This window comes from Epinephelus fuscoguttatus, linkage group LG9 (genome assembly GCF_011397635.1).
Source record: "Epinephelus fuscoguttatus linkage group LG9, E.fuscoguttatus.final_Chr_v1".
In the NCBI taxonomy this organism is placed as follows: Eukaryota; Metazoa; Chordata; class Actinopteri; order Perciformes; family Serranidae; genus Epinephelus; species Epinephelus fuscoguttatus.
Window position 1 is genome coordinate 1,332,501 of NC_064760.1, and position 13,297 is coordinate 1,345,797.

The 13,297-nt window shown below is 47.9% G+C and overlaps 1 protein-coding gene across 1 annotated transcript in view; it reads right to left on the reverse strand.

Annotated features, from left to right (window-relative positions):
* Window positions 1-13,297, reverse strand: part of abca1b (ATP-binding cassette, sub-family A (ABC1), member 1B) — a 48,385-nt gene that overhangs the window by 9,889 nt on the left and 25,199 nt on the right. The window contains exons 9-39 of the mRNA XM_049585700.1: window positions 10,623-10,863; window positions 10,353-10,492; window positions 10,152-10,268; window positions 9,646-9,834; window positions 9,141-9,346; window positions 8,526-8,702; window positions 8,219-8,441; window positions 7,851-8,072; window positions 7,564-7,768; window positions 7,322-7,435; window positions 6,974-7,148; window positions 6,750-6,881; window positions 6,361-6,638; window positions 6,059-6,279; window positions 5,844-5,919; window positions 5,512-5,762; window positions 4,648-4,699; window positions 4,398-4,523; window positions 3,760-3,908; window positions 3,501-3,625; window positions 3,313-3,411; window positions 2,902-3,091; window positions 2,335-2,429; window positions 2,173-2,205; window positions 1,963-2,068; window positions 1,776-1,850; window positions 1,472-1,641; window positions 1,159-1,336; window positions 937-1,052; window positions 595-739; window positions 1-43 (exon numbers count right to left, since the gene is read on the reverse strand). The exon at window positions 1-43 is cut by the window's left edge and continues 81 nt beyond it. Of these exons, the coding sequence (XP_049441657.1) occupies window positions 1-43; window positions 595-739; window positions 937-1,052; window positions 1,159-1,336; window positions 1,472-1,641; window positions 1,776-1,850; window positions 1,963-2,068; window positions 2,173-2,205; window positions 2,335-2,429; window positions 2,902-3,091; window positions 3,313-3,411; window positions 3,501-3,625; window positions 3,760-3,908; window positions 4,398-4,523; window positions 4,648-4,699; window positions 5,512-5,762; window positions 5,844-5,919; window positions 6,059-6,279; window positions 6,361-6,638; window positions 6,750-6,881; window positions 6,974-7,148; window positions 7,322-7,435; window positions 7,564-7,768; window positions 7,851-8,072; window positions 8,219-8,441; window positions 8,526-8,702; window positions 9,141-9,346; window positions 9,646-9,834; window positions 10,152-10,268; window positions 10,353-10,492; window positions 10,623-10,863 (4,669 nt within the window). The remainder of the gene's footprint in view (window positions 44-594; window positions 740-936; window positions 1,053-1,158; window positions 1,337-1,471; window positions 1,642-1,775; window positions 1,851-1,962; window positions 2,069-2,172; window positions 2,206-2,334; window positions 2,430-2,901; window positions 3,092-3,312; window positions 3,412-3,500; window positions 3,626-3,759; window positions 3,909-4,397; window positions 4,524-4,647; window positions 4,700-5,511; window positions 5,763-5,843; window positions 5,920-6,058; window positions 6,280-6,360; window positions 6,639-6,749; window positions 6,882-6,973; window positions 7,149-7,321; window positions 7,436-7,563; window positions 7,769-7,850; window positions 8,073-8,218; window positions 8,442-8,525; window positions 8,703-9,140; window positions 9,347-9,645; window positions 9,835-10,151; window positions 10,269-10,352; window positions 10,493-10,622; window positions 10,864-13,297) is intronic.

Sequence of the window (13,297 nt, forward strand, 5' to 3'; positions counted from 1 at the left end):
TGAGGAGGACGTTCTTCAGGATGTCATTAATTCCCCCGATCTCCTAAAAACAACAACAGGAAGTTAAACCTCGTGTTTTGATGACAGCTGCAGATGAATCAGCCCGTCCAGGATGTTGTGATGTCATCGAAACATTTAACACAAATTCAGCCAATGCCATTGGATTCTGCGTGACCCTGCAATTTTGTTTAATCACTGCAAATTTGATAGATAAAATCTCGCTGCGTGCAGCGTAACGATTCTCTCTCTATTTATCATGAGACGGCTGCAGGACGGCGCTCTGTGACGGGGACAGACTCACACACAGTGACAGCGCTAACTGTTAGCATCACACTGCTAACGTTACCCATCAGTTATTAACAGGTTTAATGACAGAGACATTTTGTGTGAAGAGATAATGGCTCAGGGTCAGATGCTAAACACGGTGGCGAGGTTTCAGCAAAGAGAGAGCGGCTGACAGAAGCGGTCTGTCATCGCAGCTTCCAACAGCTGATCGTTGGTGATCAACCACCATCACAAACTGATTCTACTCTGCAGTTTAGTTCGTCTCTACTCTTCACATTAGAGCCGCAGCGTGTCTCCTCGGTGACTCACATTGTTTCCAAACAGCTCCATGACGAAGGTTGAGATGCTGCCGTTGATGCCGATGAGGATGTTGACGCTGGTGAGGACGACGTACGCCGTGCTGGGGATCTTAAAGAAGAAGGAGGCCGGGTACATCAGAGGAGTGATCGACCAGCTGAGGACAAAACAACACAACAGGGTTATTTACAAAGTGTTTCTGAGAACAAACAACCTCACCACGAAGACACGACTGAAAGCTCCAGAACAGAAGCACTAAATGGACCTCAGGGTCAGACTGGAAATAGAAAGTGGTAGCAGCAGTAGTAGTGTGTAGTATTGTGTAGTAGTGTGTAGTAGAAGTGTGTCTCTGACCCGTAGAGCAGCAGCAGCAGCGCGAGGACCGGCAGGTTGGTGGACGACACGTAGGCTTTTTGCTGGAAGCAGATGAAGATGAGGACAACCAGCGTTGCCGGGACGACGTAGTTACACTGCAGAGACACAAACAACAACATAAACAACACTGACACACACACACACACACACACACACACACACACTCTGATACAGAGAGGGTGCGTTTGTTTTGTGTCTCACCATGTCCCAGATGAAGTTGGCGACCCAGTAGAGCAGCGGCTGCACTCCGCTGATGAACTGCATGTGTTTGGCTTTACTGACGCGCTCCTGGATGAGGAAGACCACGAAACTGGCCGGGACGAAGGACATGGCGAAGATCACGCAGATGGACACCAGGACGTCCACAGAGGTCGTTACCCTGGAGACCGACAGGAAGAAGACAAGTTGAAACATGAGTCCTGATCAAAAAAAGACTGGACCTCGGTAACGGAGGATGGGGACGCCAGTTTGTAAACTTCCTGTCAGGTGTACTTCCTGTCAGGTGTGTACTCACAGTGCCACCTGTGACAGCTGCTCCTTGGTCAGGTTCAGAGGATGGTTGAAGGCGCTGATGCCGAACTTGCTCGGGTCTTTCCCTTCAGGTAGGTTCGCTCTCAGGATGCCGTTATTCATCACGTTGACGAAGGCGCCGATGCTGTGCCAGCCTTTGTTATTGAACCAGATCTGAGAGGACGGATCACAAGTCGTTATCAATTACTGTACATTCTTAAGCTGTTGTCTTTGATTCGTAATAAAGGGAAGTCTGTGTTTTCCCGGAGCTTTAAACACATCACAGAGTCTGATCAGCTGTTTCTCACCTTGACATTGTTCTTTGTGTCCAAACCGTTGATGAAACCTGACAAACTGTCGAGGAATCGATCTGCAGCAGCTCCCTGAAACAAACCGTCACTTCATTCATCAGAACTTGTCTTTTAATCAGTTCATCAATAACGAAATTAGGAGGCGTGTGACATCTTTAATAAACGTTTTGTTGCCTTCACTGACCTTCTCTAACTCAAAGATCTTTCTGACTCTTTCGATGGCGTCGTCAACCTCATTGGCTGCTGGGAGGACCTGAGTGCTCCGGGCGCCCAGTGAGAAGCCTCCGTACCTGACGAGAGGAAAACCAGATCAACATGAGACAAACAGGAAACGATGACTGAGAGTTTGTGATTCTCAAAATTAAAACAGAACAGCAGAATAAAAGAGACTGACCTGAATTCATTCACCCAGACTTTGTTCTTCAAACTGTGAACAAACAAAAGCTTTTAGTCACAGAGTATTTACTCTGTATGTCAATGTGTATCTCTGTGTGTGAGCAGTATCTGTGTGTATTTGTGTGTAAATGTACGGCAGTATTTTGTTCAGGTGCGTCACCTCTTTCCGATGATCTGAGCGTACGTTTTCACCAGGTAGTCTGAGATGTTTCTTCCTGTGAGGTTCTGCAGAGAGTCGGTGGCGCTCAGCTTCATCTGAGCAACAAAAACATCACAGTTATTTCTTTAAAACATGATTTGATATGTAGTGAACTTCACAGGCTGCAGTGACGTCACCTCAGGAAGAAAAATGAACCAAGTTTTTCACTTTTCACAGTTTCGCTTCAAAAAACTGTTTCTGTCTGAAACAATCAGACGTTGTTGAAAGAAAGAACAACATTTTTAATCTGAAATGTTTTTAGATGATTCCTGAAGTTTGGACACTGAAGGTTGATGTTGTTTTAAAAACCCAACATGGACGAGAAGTTCTTAAAGTGCTCAGAAACACCGTCTGTCTGCTGATGAAGATCATGTGACGTAACAAAAAGCTCCATGAGGAGACTGTTCTCTGATCAGTGTCTGTATTAATATCATAAACATCTTTGTGACATGGTTAACAAACAGAGGCCATGACTTCAGGCCTGATGATGCGTTCAGGTTCAGGTGTGTGTGTGTCAGGTGAGCTGACCTCAGGTGGGGGCAGACCTCCGGCTCCAGCAGGACAGTCCGGCAGCATCTTCTTCTTCCCGTCGCAGCTGCAGAAACAGGCTGGAGACGGATCCTCCATGGTCCAGTTAGCCGAGCTGAACAGCTGCAGGACGCTTTCAGGGACCTCAGGAGTTTTCCACTCTTCATCGCCCATCGTACACGGAGCCTCTCTGAGGACACACAGGGCGGAGTCAGTGACCACATGTGACTGAGATACATCAAACATCACTTTGACACAGCAAACAGATGAAATACAGTTTATAGATTATTACTGATTATTGCCAGGATCAGTTACAGAGCAGTGGTTCCCAACCTGAGGGTCGGGACCCTCCAACGAGTCACAACATGATTAACAAGAATAAAAACATATTTTAAAAGATCAAAATCTTACGGGATGGGATGTCCGTCCATGCAGCGCGTCCCGAAGCCCGGAGCGTCCAGTAGAGAGTTCAATAACTTCTGCATGTTGGCGTCTCCGGGGGCGTCGTCACTGACACACAAACAACATTTAACATTACACTCTATGTATTTACTCACATTAACATCTTGGTTTAGTGCAGCGTGTAACAGTGTGTGTACCTGACGAAGGTGACCTGGTCCTCGTACATCCACGGCTGCAGCTCCAGACTGGGATACTTTCCAAACGGAGGGACGATGAGACTGAAGACCAGAGCGATGCACACGAACACGGCAGGAAGAACAATCTGCAGAAAAAACGGTGTCAACAGGAAGTTCATAATGATGAAAACAATTATAGCCTAAACAATAATAGGAAACACCAACAGATATATAAAATCATAACCATGTATATGAGATATTTGAGCAGGTGTCGGCATACCTGAGCGAAGAAGCCCTTCCTGGAGCGTCGAGCGTACAGAAATCGTTTCCACATCAGAGCCACAAACTGCTGCCTCTTCAGAGTCCAGCCGCTCACCTGATACGATCCTTTACCGTCGGTACAGTTCAACCAGTCCGTCTCCCGGCACTCTGAGAGGTCACATGATGGCACACAGGTCACATGATGTCACACAGGTCACATGATAAACCATCAAAATGTTGCTGATGTGGAGTTTGTGATCGACTGGACCCTGAGATCCAGACGAACCTGCAGCTCATGTTTTATTTGCTCTGCAGGTGAGTCTGGTTCAGAGCAGCTGACCTGTCGGGCCAATCACAGCTGCTTATCTAAGTGTGTGAGATGATGATTGACAGCTTGCGGAGACTTTACACAAAATATATGATTACATCATTTCTGGCTTGCACACGGGCACCAGTGTTGTAAAGCTGGCAACTGTCTTGCTTGATTTAGCAACTTCTTCGGACCATCAGGGAAAAATAATGAGAAATATATTGTATTTGATTCTCATGTGTGCTGCTCAGAATAATCATAGTCCACGGCTCTGACGCCATCAGCACAGAGGTCTCCTCCTGTGTGTGTGTGTGTGTGTGTGTGTGTGTGTGTGTGTGTGTCCTTACCAGGATCTCCGTCAGACTCGTTGCAGTCGTTGTTGTCGTCCTCTGTTAAAGGTCTCAGGCAGCTCTGATGGTCTCCTCCACCGAAGGCGTGAGTCCTCCTCCTCCTCTGCACAGGAAGTGTTCCATCTGAACACACACACACACACACACACACACACACACATTTCACATTATCTTTAACACGTCATGGTGCAGTGAAGACGACTTATTTTGAAAAGACACCAGTCAGAGGTCAGAGGTCACCACTCACCTGAGGGCACTTCGGTGTCGACTCCGTTATCTTCAGCCACCTTCAGGAAAATCTACAACGCAAAACATTTAGATTATTTTACTAACCTGTTTTATGATCTATTTAATGCTTATTTTTCCCCTCAGATGTTTATTTGTTGCAGTTCTGTCGACTGCAGTTTCTTTATATTATATATCATACATAATACACTAATGATATGATGTTGTATTATTGATTTTATCAATCTTTATTTACATTGTCTTGTTTATGACTGTTTGTTCGACTGTATTTAATCACGCCTGTATTTTTTATCTCTTTGTGAAATGTGTGGTCGACATTTGTTCGGATATTGTCCAGTTTATTCCTCCACAGCATGTTTTCATGTGAGTTATCTTTTATCTTCTGTACAGAACATCGTGTATCTTGGATATGGTCAGATATTAGTTTGGTTTTCATCAAAATGTTGAGAACATTTAACTGAATTTTCAGGGAAAAAAGCAAAAGAAGATTTATTGAAAGTTAGGCCCGGGCGGTATCACAGTATTACAGTGTATGAGGGTTTTTAGAAATCGCAACGGTATGATTTTCAATCCCGTCATGAATCCAGACGCTGCTCTTTGTATTGAACTCATTGTTTGTAGTTCACAGCTCCCACCACCAGAGGTCAGTCTCTGGTCTCTACTCACAATGAAATAAATGTTTTACCTTATAAATTAAAAATGTATTGACTGTTAATTCTCCTATAAAAGCGGATGTTAGAATAATGACACAGTCACAAACAAACAGCTGCTTCTCGTTTGAGATCATTAATATTTGTTAACAATCATCAGCTGAACGTGTTTGTGTTCTCTTGGTTATAATGTTTGTTTGATGGAGCCACGTCACCTCCTCCAGCGTGGTGTCGGACACTCCGTAGCTGGAGATGCCGAGGTCGGGCAGCTTCTGGTCCAAGTCTTTGAAGAGCTCCACGAAGGCTCCATCCTTGGCGGCGCTGTACGGCAGGACGTAGGTCAGCTCGTGTCCGAGGTCCTCCACCAGGCGGGCAGCTGGGACGTGACACAGGATCAGACTCGAGACCAGGGAGACATCGGGAGGCACGAAGGGGACGTCGCAGATGGATGCTGCGGGGCCGTTCTCTGAGGACGGAGACGTGAGACACAGATCAGATCCACCTGAAGGTGAACAGATCAAACGCTCTGCAGGAACAGAGAGCTCACCGATGGTAGCGGCCTCACTTTCATGATCGCTGCCGAGTCCTGCGTCACTGCTGCTGACCGAGGCGCACTCCTCCTCCTGAAACACAGTGCACAAACTGTACTGAGTACTGATACCGGCTGCAGATAACCTGGTATCTTCTGTCACTCTGTACTGAGACACTGAGACAGTGAGACACTGTCCAGTGATGTAAACTTTGTGTTTGTGAGGCGCAGACCTTCTTGGTGAAGGACACGGTGCTGGATGAGTTCCTGCAGGAGCTGAGCGACGGCTCCGGCTCCTTCTTCACCAGCGTCAGGTAGTAACCGGTCCCCAGCTGGTTCTTCAGGTACAGAGACGAGCCCACGCAACACAACTTCCCATGGGAGATGATGGCGATCCGGTCGCCCAGGATGTCCGCCTCGTCCATGTGGTGTGTGGACAGGATGATGGTCCGGCCTGACAGGAGACAGGAAGTTAAATCACAGCCTGGCTGTACCTTAACATCAGTGATTAAACCGACCAATCAAGACCACTCACCCTGTCGGTACTTCAGCAGCAGATCCCAGATCCCTCTGCGGGCGTAGGGGTCGACGCCGGCCGTGGGCTCGTCAAGGATCACAACCTTTGAGCCCCCGACGAAGGCCAGAGCCACAGACAGTTTCCTCTGCATGCCGCCGGACAGCGCACTGGTCCTGGAGGTGCGTTTGTGCGGCAGCCCGGTGTCCTGCAGGATCTGCTCGATCTCACCTTTGACCTGCTGCTCTGACAGACCTTTGAGCCGGCCGTAGAACCAGATGTGCTCCTCCACCGTCAGCCTGCAGGGGGAGCATAAACACAGGGACGATTACATTAAACGCAGTGAAACCTCCAGCTCGAACACACACCGACAGACCGCTGACAGTCCAGCGTCATGATGGAGGACTCACATGCTGAAGAGGACGTTGTGTTGAGGACAGACTCCCAGACTCTGTCTGATGGCGCTCAGCTCGGTCCGAATGTCTCGGCCCAGGATGTAGGCGGTGCCAGAGGTCGGAGGGAACAGACCCGTCAGGATGGACCTGCAGGCGAGATAAACATACTGAATCTGTACCTGTATCACTAACAGTCCCCGCCCCCGTCCCTGTCCTGGTTGATCTGGTCTTTGACTCACATGGTGGTGGTTTTTCCGGCTCCGTTGTGTCCCAGGAAGGAGGTGATTTGTCCCTCATAGAAGCCGAGCGTCAGTCCGTCCACCGCCAGCTTCTTCCCGTGACGATAAACCTTCACCAGGTTCTCGATGTAGACGCCAGGCTCCAGGTGAGTCGGCTCCTCCTCGATACACACAGCTGGAAAAACACACATCACCTCTGTTCAGGAAGTCTCTTTCAGAGTAAAAGTCTTGTAGATTATATTTAGAATATATATTTTGTTTTTTTCCATTCTGATTACAGATATAAATATTTCTGTTACAGCAGCTGTATCGCCACCAAGCGGTTACTCTCAGTTACGGCAGTCTCACCTTCTGAGTTTCCTTTCCGGCTCAGAGGGACTTTGCTGGACTTCCTGTCTTTCTCTCCAAACCAGTAGGACTTGGTGAAGGGGAAATACCAGGGCCGAGGGATCCCGTACTGACCTGAGACACACGGTGAATAAACCTCAGTAAAACTAAAAATGTAATCTCTGTCTGATGAGAAAAGAGGCTGAATCAAAGAGACTTGCTGCTTTAGCGAGACACCTTCTGCTTCTCGTGTTAGCTCTCACCTGGAAACACGGCCTCGATGTACCAGGTGAGGACTCCGTACAGGAAGGAGTCAAAGTACATCATGATGATGGCGGTGCGGAGGCTGAAGTCGTCCTCCTCCAGAGGACTCGACACCAGGTTCTTCCACTGAATGCCGACTCCCTGCTCCTCGAACAAGGCGAAGTACTCACAGCCGAACCCGAACGCCACGGGGGACAGGAAGCTCTGCAGAGGGGGAGGACATGTGACTCACTCTGTCCAATAACAACACAGCAACAACAAACTTGTCTCAGTGCGGCGGTCTTACAGCGAAGACTTTGGCTCCGAAGCCGATGTAGTCCTGCCAGGCGACGCAGAGCACGTAGGGCAGGTAGAGGGTGAAGTAGATGATTCCTCCACAGGCGGCGGCCAGGTTAGCACGGGCAAACGCGGTGCTGAGGAGGAAGCACTGCATGATGGTTACCACGGCGAAGGACCCCAGGAAGAGGAAGACCACACCGGGGTCACTGTAGGGCAGCAGGTTCCCCTTCTGTAGGCGGACAGAGCGAGTTCAGAACAGTCACATTAGATTAATAACAGAGGTCAGCTGACAGGAACCTGTGACATCACAGAGTTCACTTTGGGACAAATGAAAGTGATATTATGTCATTATGTGTTGACGTGTGTCATGGTCACCTTGAGCAGCAGCACCAGCAACCCGGCGCTGACCAGGAGAGGAATCAGGCTGCTGATGAACCAGCTGAACCACAAGATGCCGTTATTCAATCCCATAATCCTCATGGTCTCCTTCAGCCGCGCCTCCTTCTCATACACCACGCTCTTCAGGATGATCGCCACCGAGTACATCCAGGCCAGAGTCATGAAGAGAGGCATGGAGCGGCTCATCACACGCAGGAAGCTGAGACAGGACAGACATGGAGGACATGTTAGGAGACAGAGCGGTGACACGAGCAGAGCTGCAACATGTCGTCAACATTCTTACATGTCGTCTACGTAGCAGGGATACGGCATCTGCTGGATGTAGACACCCGTCTTCTCCTTGGTGCCCGTCATGGCTCGGATAATGCCATGCTCAATAACATCCTGCAGGTATGTGAACCCGCCCCAGATGTACCGCATGTCCTCAAAGGGGTCAGCACGAGGACCGGGGTCCCAGTACCTGAAGAGACAACGGATGGATGAAGGTTAAGGGGGATTACCTGCAGCTCAAAAAAAAGTACCTAAGTTTAAAAGGAACGACATCTGGGGAAATCCTTTTTGGACGGAGCAATGCTAGTTGTTTCCCTCCTGTTTCCAGTCTTTATGCTAAGCTAAGACAGCCAGCTTCTGCCTGTAACTTCATATTCAGCGTACAGAGAAAGAGAAGAGGAGGATTTACTGAAAAGCTGACCATATGTTCTTTTCAAATTACACAGTCTACGTTGTGGGGACCTGTTGTTTGTCCTTACATGGGAGATAAGTCCCCACAATGACTGTAAACAAACACACCTCTCACACTGTGTGTTGTTTTTATTGTAGTAATTTCAGGGCCGCTGAGGACGTTCACACCGTTCAGGAACAGGAACACTTTCATCTGTGTGCGTGTGTGTGTTCTTACGCGTCTTTGATCTTATTGGTCCTCTCCACGTTGTCGATGTCCATGCGGATCTTGTAGTTGAGTTTGGCCGGCAGCTCAGTGGAGTTGGGGTCGACGTCCGGGAAAACGATCCCTGCCCAGAACTTCCTGTCCTCCAGCAGCACCATGGACTGGTTGACCAATCGCTCCTCAGTGGAGACCGGCTCCAGTTTGTCCAGGTTCACACACTAAAACACACACACACACACACACACACACACACACAAACACTGATGTCAGGTCACAGCAGGGTCCACACAACCCATCTGATCAGTGGTACTGATAACGCAGTCATCGTTACATTTAAATCAAAGTAATCTAAAGCAGCAGCAGGTAAAAATTTGCCTGTACAGGAGCACGTATACGGTCCCCACAGTGTCAGTGAGCTGTCAGGTCTGTGTCCTCACAAGTACTGAAAACAAACCCACACCTTTGTGCATGAATAAAACAAAATGTCTGCAGGTGTGTTGTGGCTGTGGACACTGACCTCCATGAAGCGGGAGATACTCATGATGGCTTGGTCAGTCTCGTTGAACACCTCCCTCCAGGTGAGGGTGCCGTCCCGGGCTTGTCCCGCCTTTTTGGACAGGAAGTTGGAGATGTCAGCCACGGTCCAGTCGGTGTCGGCCAGCTGAGCGTGGAAGAAGCTGGCAGTGGCGTTGTTCTTCAGCAGAGTCTGAACGACAGATCAGGATTTGATTTTATTAATCAGCTGAAGACAAAAGTTACTGAAACATTTTGACTGTTCAGAGACACTGAAACTACTGAATATAAATTAACACTGCAGACATTTACAGATGTGAAATAGACTTTATATTATTATGTGTTTATGTTATGAACTATAGAGATGACAGATGACCACTGATCAACATGATGAAACTATTTATAACTATAAATATAAAAAATAAAGTAAAGAAGACTAAAGAGTGAAGATGAATGAAGAACAAAATAAAGAGTGAGGAATAAGAAATAAGACCAAAGAATATCGTGTACCCTGATCAGATCCATCTGCTCGCTGTTCTCCATGAAGTGCCAGACTTTGGGTCTCATCTCCTCCCACATCCCGCCGAGGTCCCTGAACACACCGAGCTCCTGGAAGGTCCGGTTCATCTGAACGCACCACAGACACAGACATACAGGTGAGACAGAATGCGAAACCTGCAGGACGTGAGGAGGCAGGAAGTGATGTCATACCTCGTGGATGACTCTCTGGGTGGCGGGGGTGTGAGGAGTGTACAGGATCTTCCCCATCAGCAGAGGCTTCAGGGCCTGCCAGATCATCCGCGACATCGGGTTCGAGTCCATGTTCTTCACCAGGCTGTTACAGTACGGAGCTGAACACACACAAATAAAAGAAACAGAGGATACGTTAAGTTATGATGGGATGTCAGCAGCAGCACTGGTTCCAGATCCTGTTACATCTTCACACCAGTACAAACACCCCCAGTATGAAGCTGGACTCACTGGAGGAGTTGTCGTAGAGCGACAGGGTCTCGTCCTCGCTGCTGTTGTGGTTTCCGAACAAAGCCTTGTAGTTGCTGTCCTCGTACCAGTTCAGGGATTTAATCTGCAGGCCGCCGCCTTCAGGGTGACCGCACACGATCCTGGAGACCGCCTGGTACATGGTGCTGGGTGACGACGTGGCGTTGTGTGTCAGGAAGATGATCTCATCCCTCAGGTCGACCCAGCTCTTCATTCCAGCCAACTGCACAGAACACAGAGCAACACTGGTTAGACTGGTTGCTATGGCACTACCAGGTGGTTGCTAGGGTACTGGCAGGTGGTTGCTATGGCACTACCAGGTGGTTGCTAGGGTACTGGCAGGTGGTTGCTATGGCACTACCAGGTGGTTGCTAGGGTACTGGCAGAAGGTTGCTATGGCACTACCAGGTGGTTGCTAAGGCACTACCAGTTGGTTGCTAGGGTACTGGCAAGTGGTTGCTATGGCACTGGCAGGTGGTTGCTAAGGCACTGGCAGGTGGTTGCTATGGCACTACCAGGTGGTTGCTAGGGTACTGGCAGATGGTTGCTATGGCACTACCAGGTGGTTGCTAAGGCACTACCAGCTGGTTGCTAGGGTACTGGCAAGTGGTTGCTAAGGCACTACCAGGTGGTTGCTATGGCACTACCAGGTGGTTGCTAGGGTACTGGCAGATGGTTGCTATGGCACTACCAGGTGGTTGCTAAGGCACTACCAGCTGGTTGCTAGGGCACTGGCAGGTGGTTGATATGGCACTGGCAGGTGGTTGCTATGGCACTACCAGGTTGTTGCTAAGGCACTACCAGCTGGTTGCTAGGGCACTGGCAGGTGGTTGATATGGCACTGGCAGGTGGTTGCTATGGCACTACCAGGTGGTTGCTAGGGTGGATGCTGTATTGATGCCTTAAAAGCGCTCTCTGACGCTCCCAGCTGGACGTTTCCTGAGGAGCACCTGGGACTTTCGGATTGGGAAAGAACTTTTTGGTGAAGACGAGCTTCACATATGAGACTAAAATATCAAACACCTTCAGAGGATTTTACTCTAATTTGCACCTCAGCTCCTTTCAATGTTACAGTTCAGTGACAAGCTGTAACTACACCTCCCAGACAACACCTCATGTTCACAGTGTTCACAGCGGCAGGTTCAGTGTCTGATGTCACAGTTAGAACAAACAGAAAAGAACTTTCAGCGGTTTCAAGATGGCGCTCTGTCATCAACATGAATCATTATTCTAGAAAAAAATCTGACGTCTGCTCAACTAAATAACCGCTGACAGCGAGGTGAAGCCTCCTGTGACTTCCTGTTTTTAATGTGATGACTTCAACAAATTCATGTCTTTTTATGTTTACTGAATTTTTCCACCTCATTTCTCGTCATCATGTTCTCAAGTGTTGAGACATTTATTATCAGAAAACAACAAGAATCTCTGAATAACTGAAACTGTAAGATGTTTTTCACACAACAGCACACACGTGTGTGTACTGTGTGTGAAACAGTGTGTATCACTGTGTATGTACTGTGTGTATCACTGTCACCAGTAACACTGCATTAAAGAGGTAGTTAATAAATATTACCACATTTATCGTTACAGTAAAACAGATTTGGGGACTTTCCATCACGTCATATGATCCAAACTTTAACTTAATTTAACTGGTGACACTTTCTGACTGCAGGACTCCTGGTGGCGTGTGTCCACAGCGTGTCCACAGTGTGTCCACAGTGTGTCCACAGTGTGTCCACAGCGTGTCCACAGTGTGTTTTTCCTGCAGTAAGGGACCTCAGTATTTTTGCTCCTCTGATATCCAGTAAGTCAAAGTAGGGTAAAAGTGACGGGTTGTGCAGGTTCACACAGACTGATGAGTCAGCTTCAGGAGGAAGAGGAAGAGGCCGAGGTTACTGTAGGTCGACACTGAAACTTCAGCAGAAGTGAAACTGTCACATATCAGAGGGAAAGGTGATTTATTTAAAGGAGCATACTGTGTAGTTTTCCCATCAGTGTGACATCACTGTGCTGAAGTGTTTAGGACATACATGCTGACTGTGATGGGTGGAGGGCGTCACAGTAACTACACCCAGTCTCAGAGTGACGGTGTGCAAATTTTCACACAATGATAATTATTAACTTATTAAATCCAAAATATGTGCAAAGTCTGCATGAAGGTAACAAACAGAAACACTCTGCGCTCCATCCTCCAGTTACCAGTGTGTTATTGAACATTACTGATCATATGAGAAGTGTTTACGTTCCTGTGTTTATGTGAAAAGCTCGTACTAGACATGTTGACCTGAGACTCAGTTCAGCGGGACAAACAAGGTCTGAGGTGTCACAGTCACTTCTTTATGAAAACAAGGATTTCACAATAAAGTTCATAAAGACAAGAAAGAAAAACTGTTTGGATTTAAAGACCAATATGACTGTTTGTCACTGCACCCTGTAAATTAAAGGCCTATGAACTTATATAACACACACACACACACACACACACACCCTGTTTCTGACTCAGCATCTACATAAACCAAACAAAACACAGCAGTCACATGTTTTCAATTTAGCCCAAAGTGTGTGTGTGTGTGTGTGTGTGTGTGTGTGTGTGTGTGTGTGTGTGTGTGTGTGCATGATAACCTCGGGGTGAAAGAACTAACTGGGTCACTCTGCCT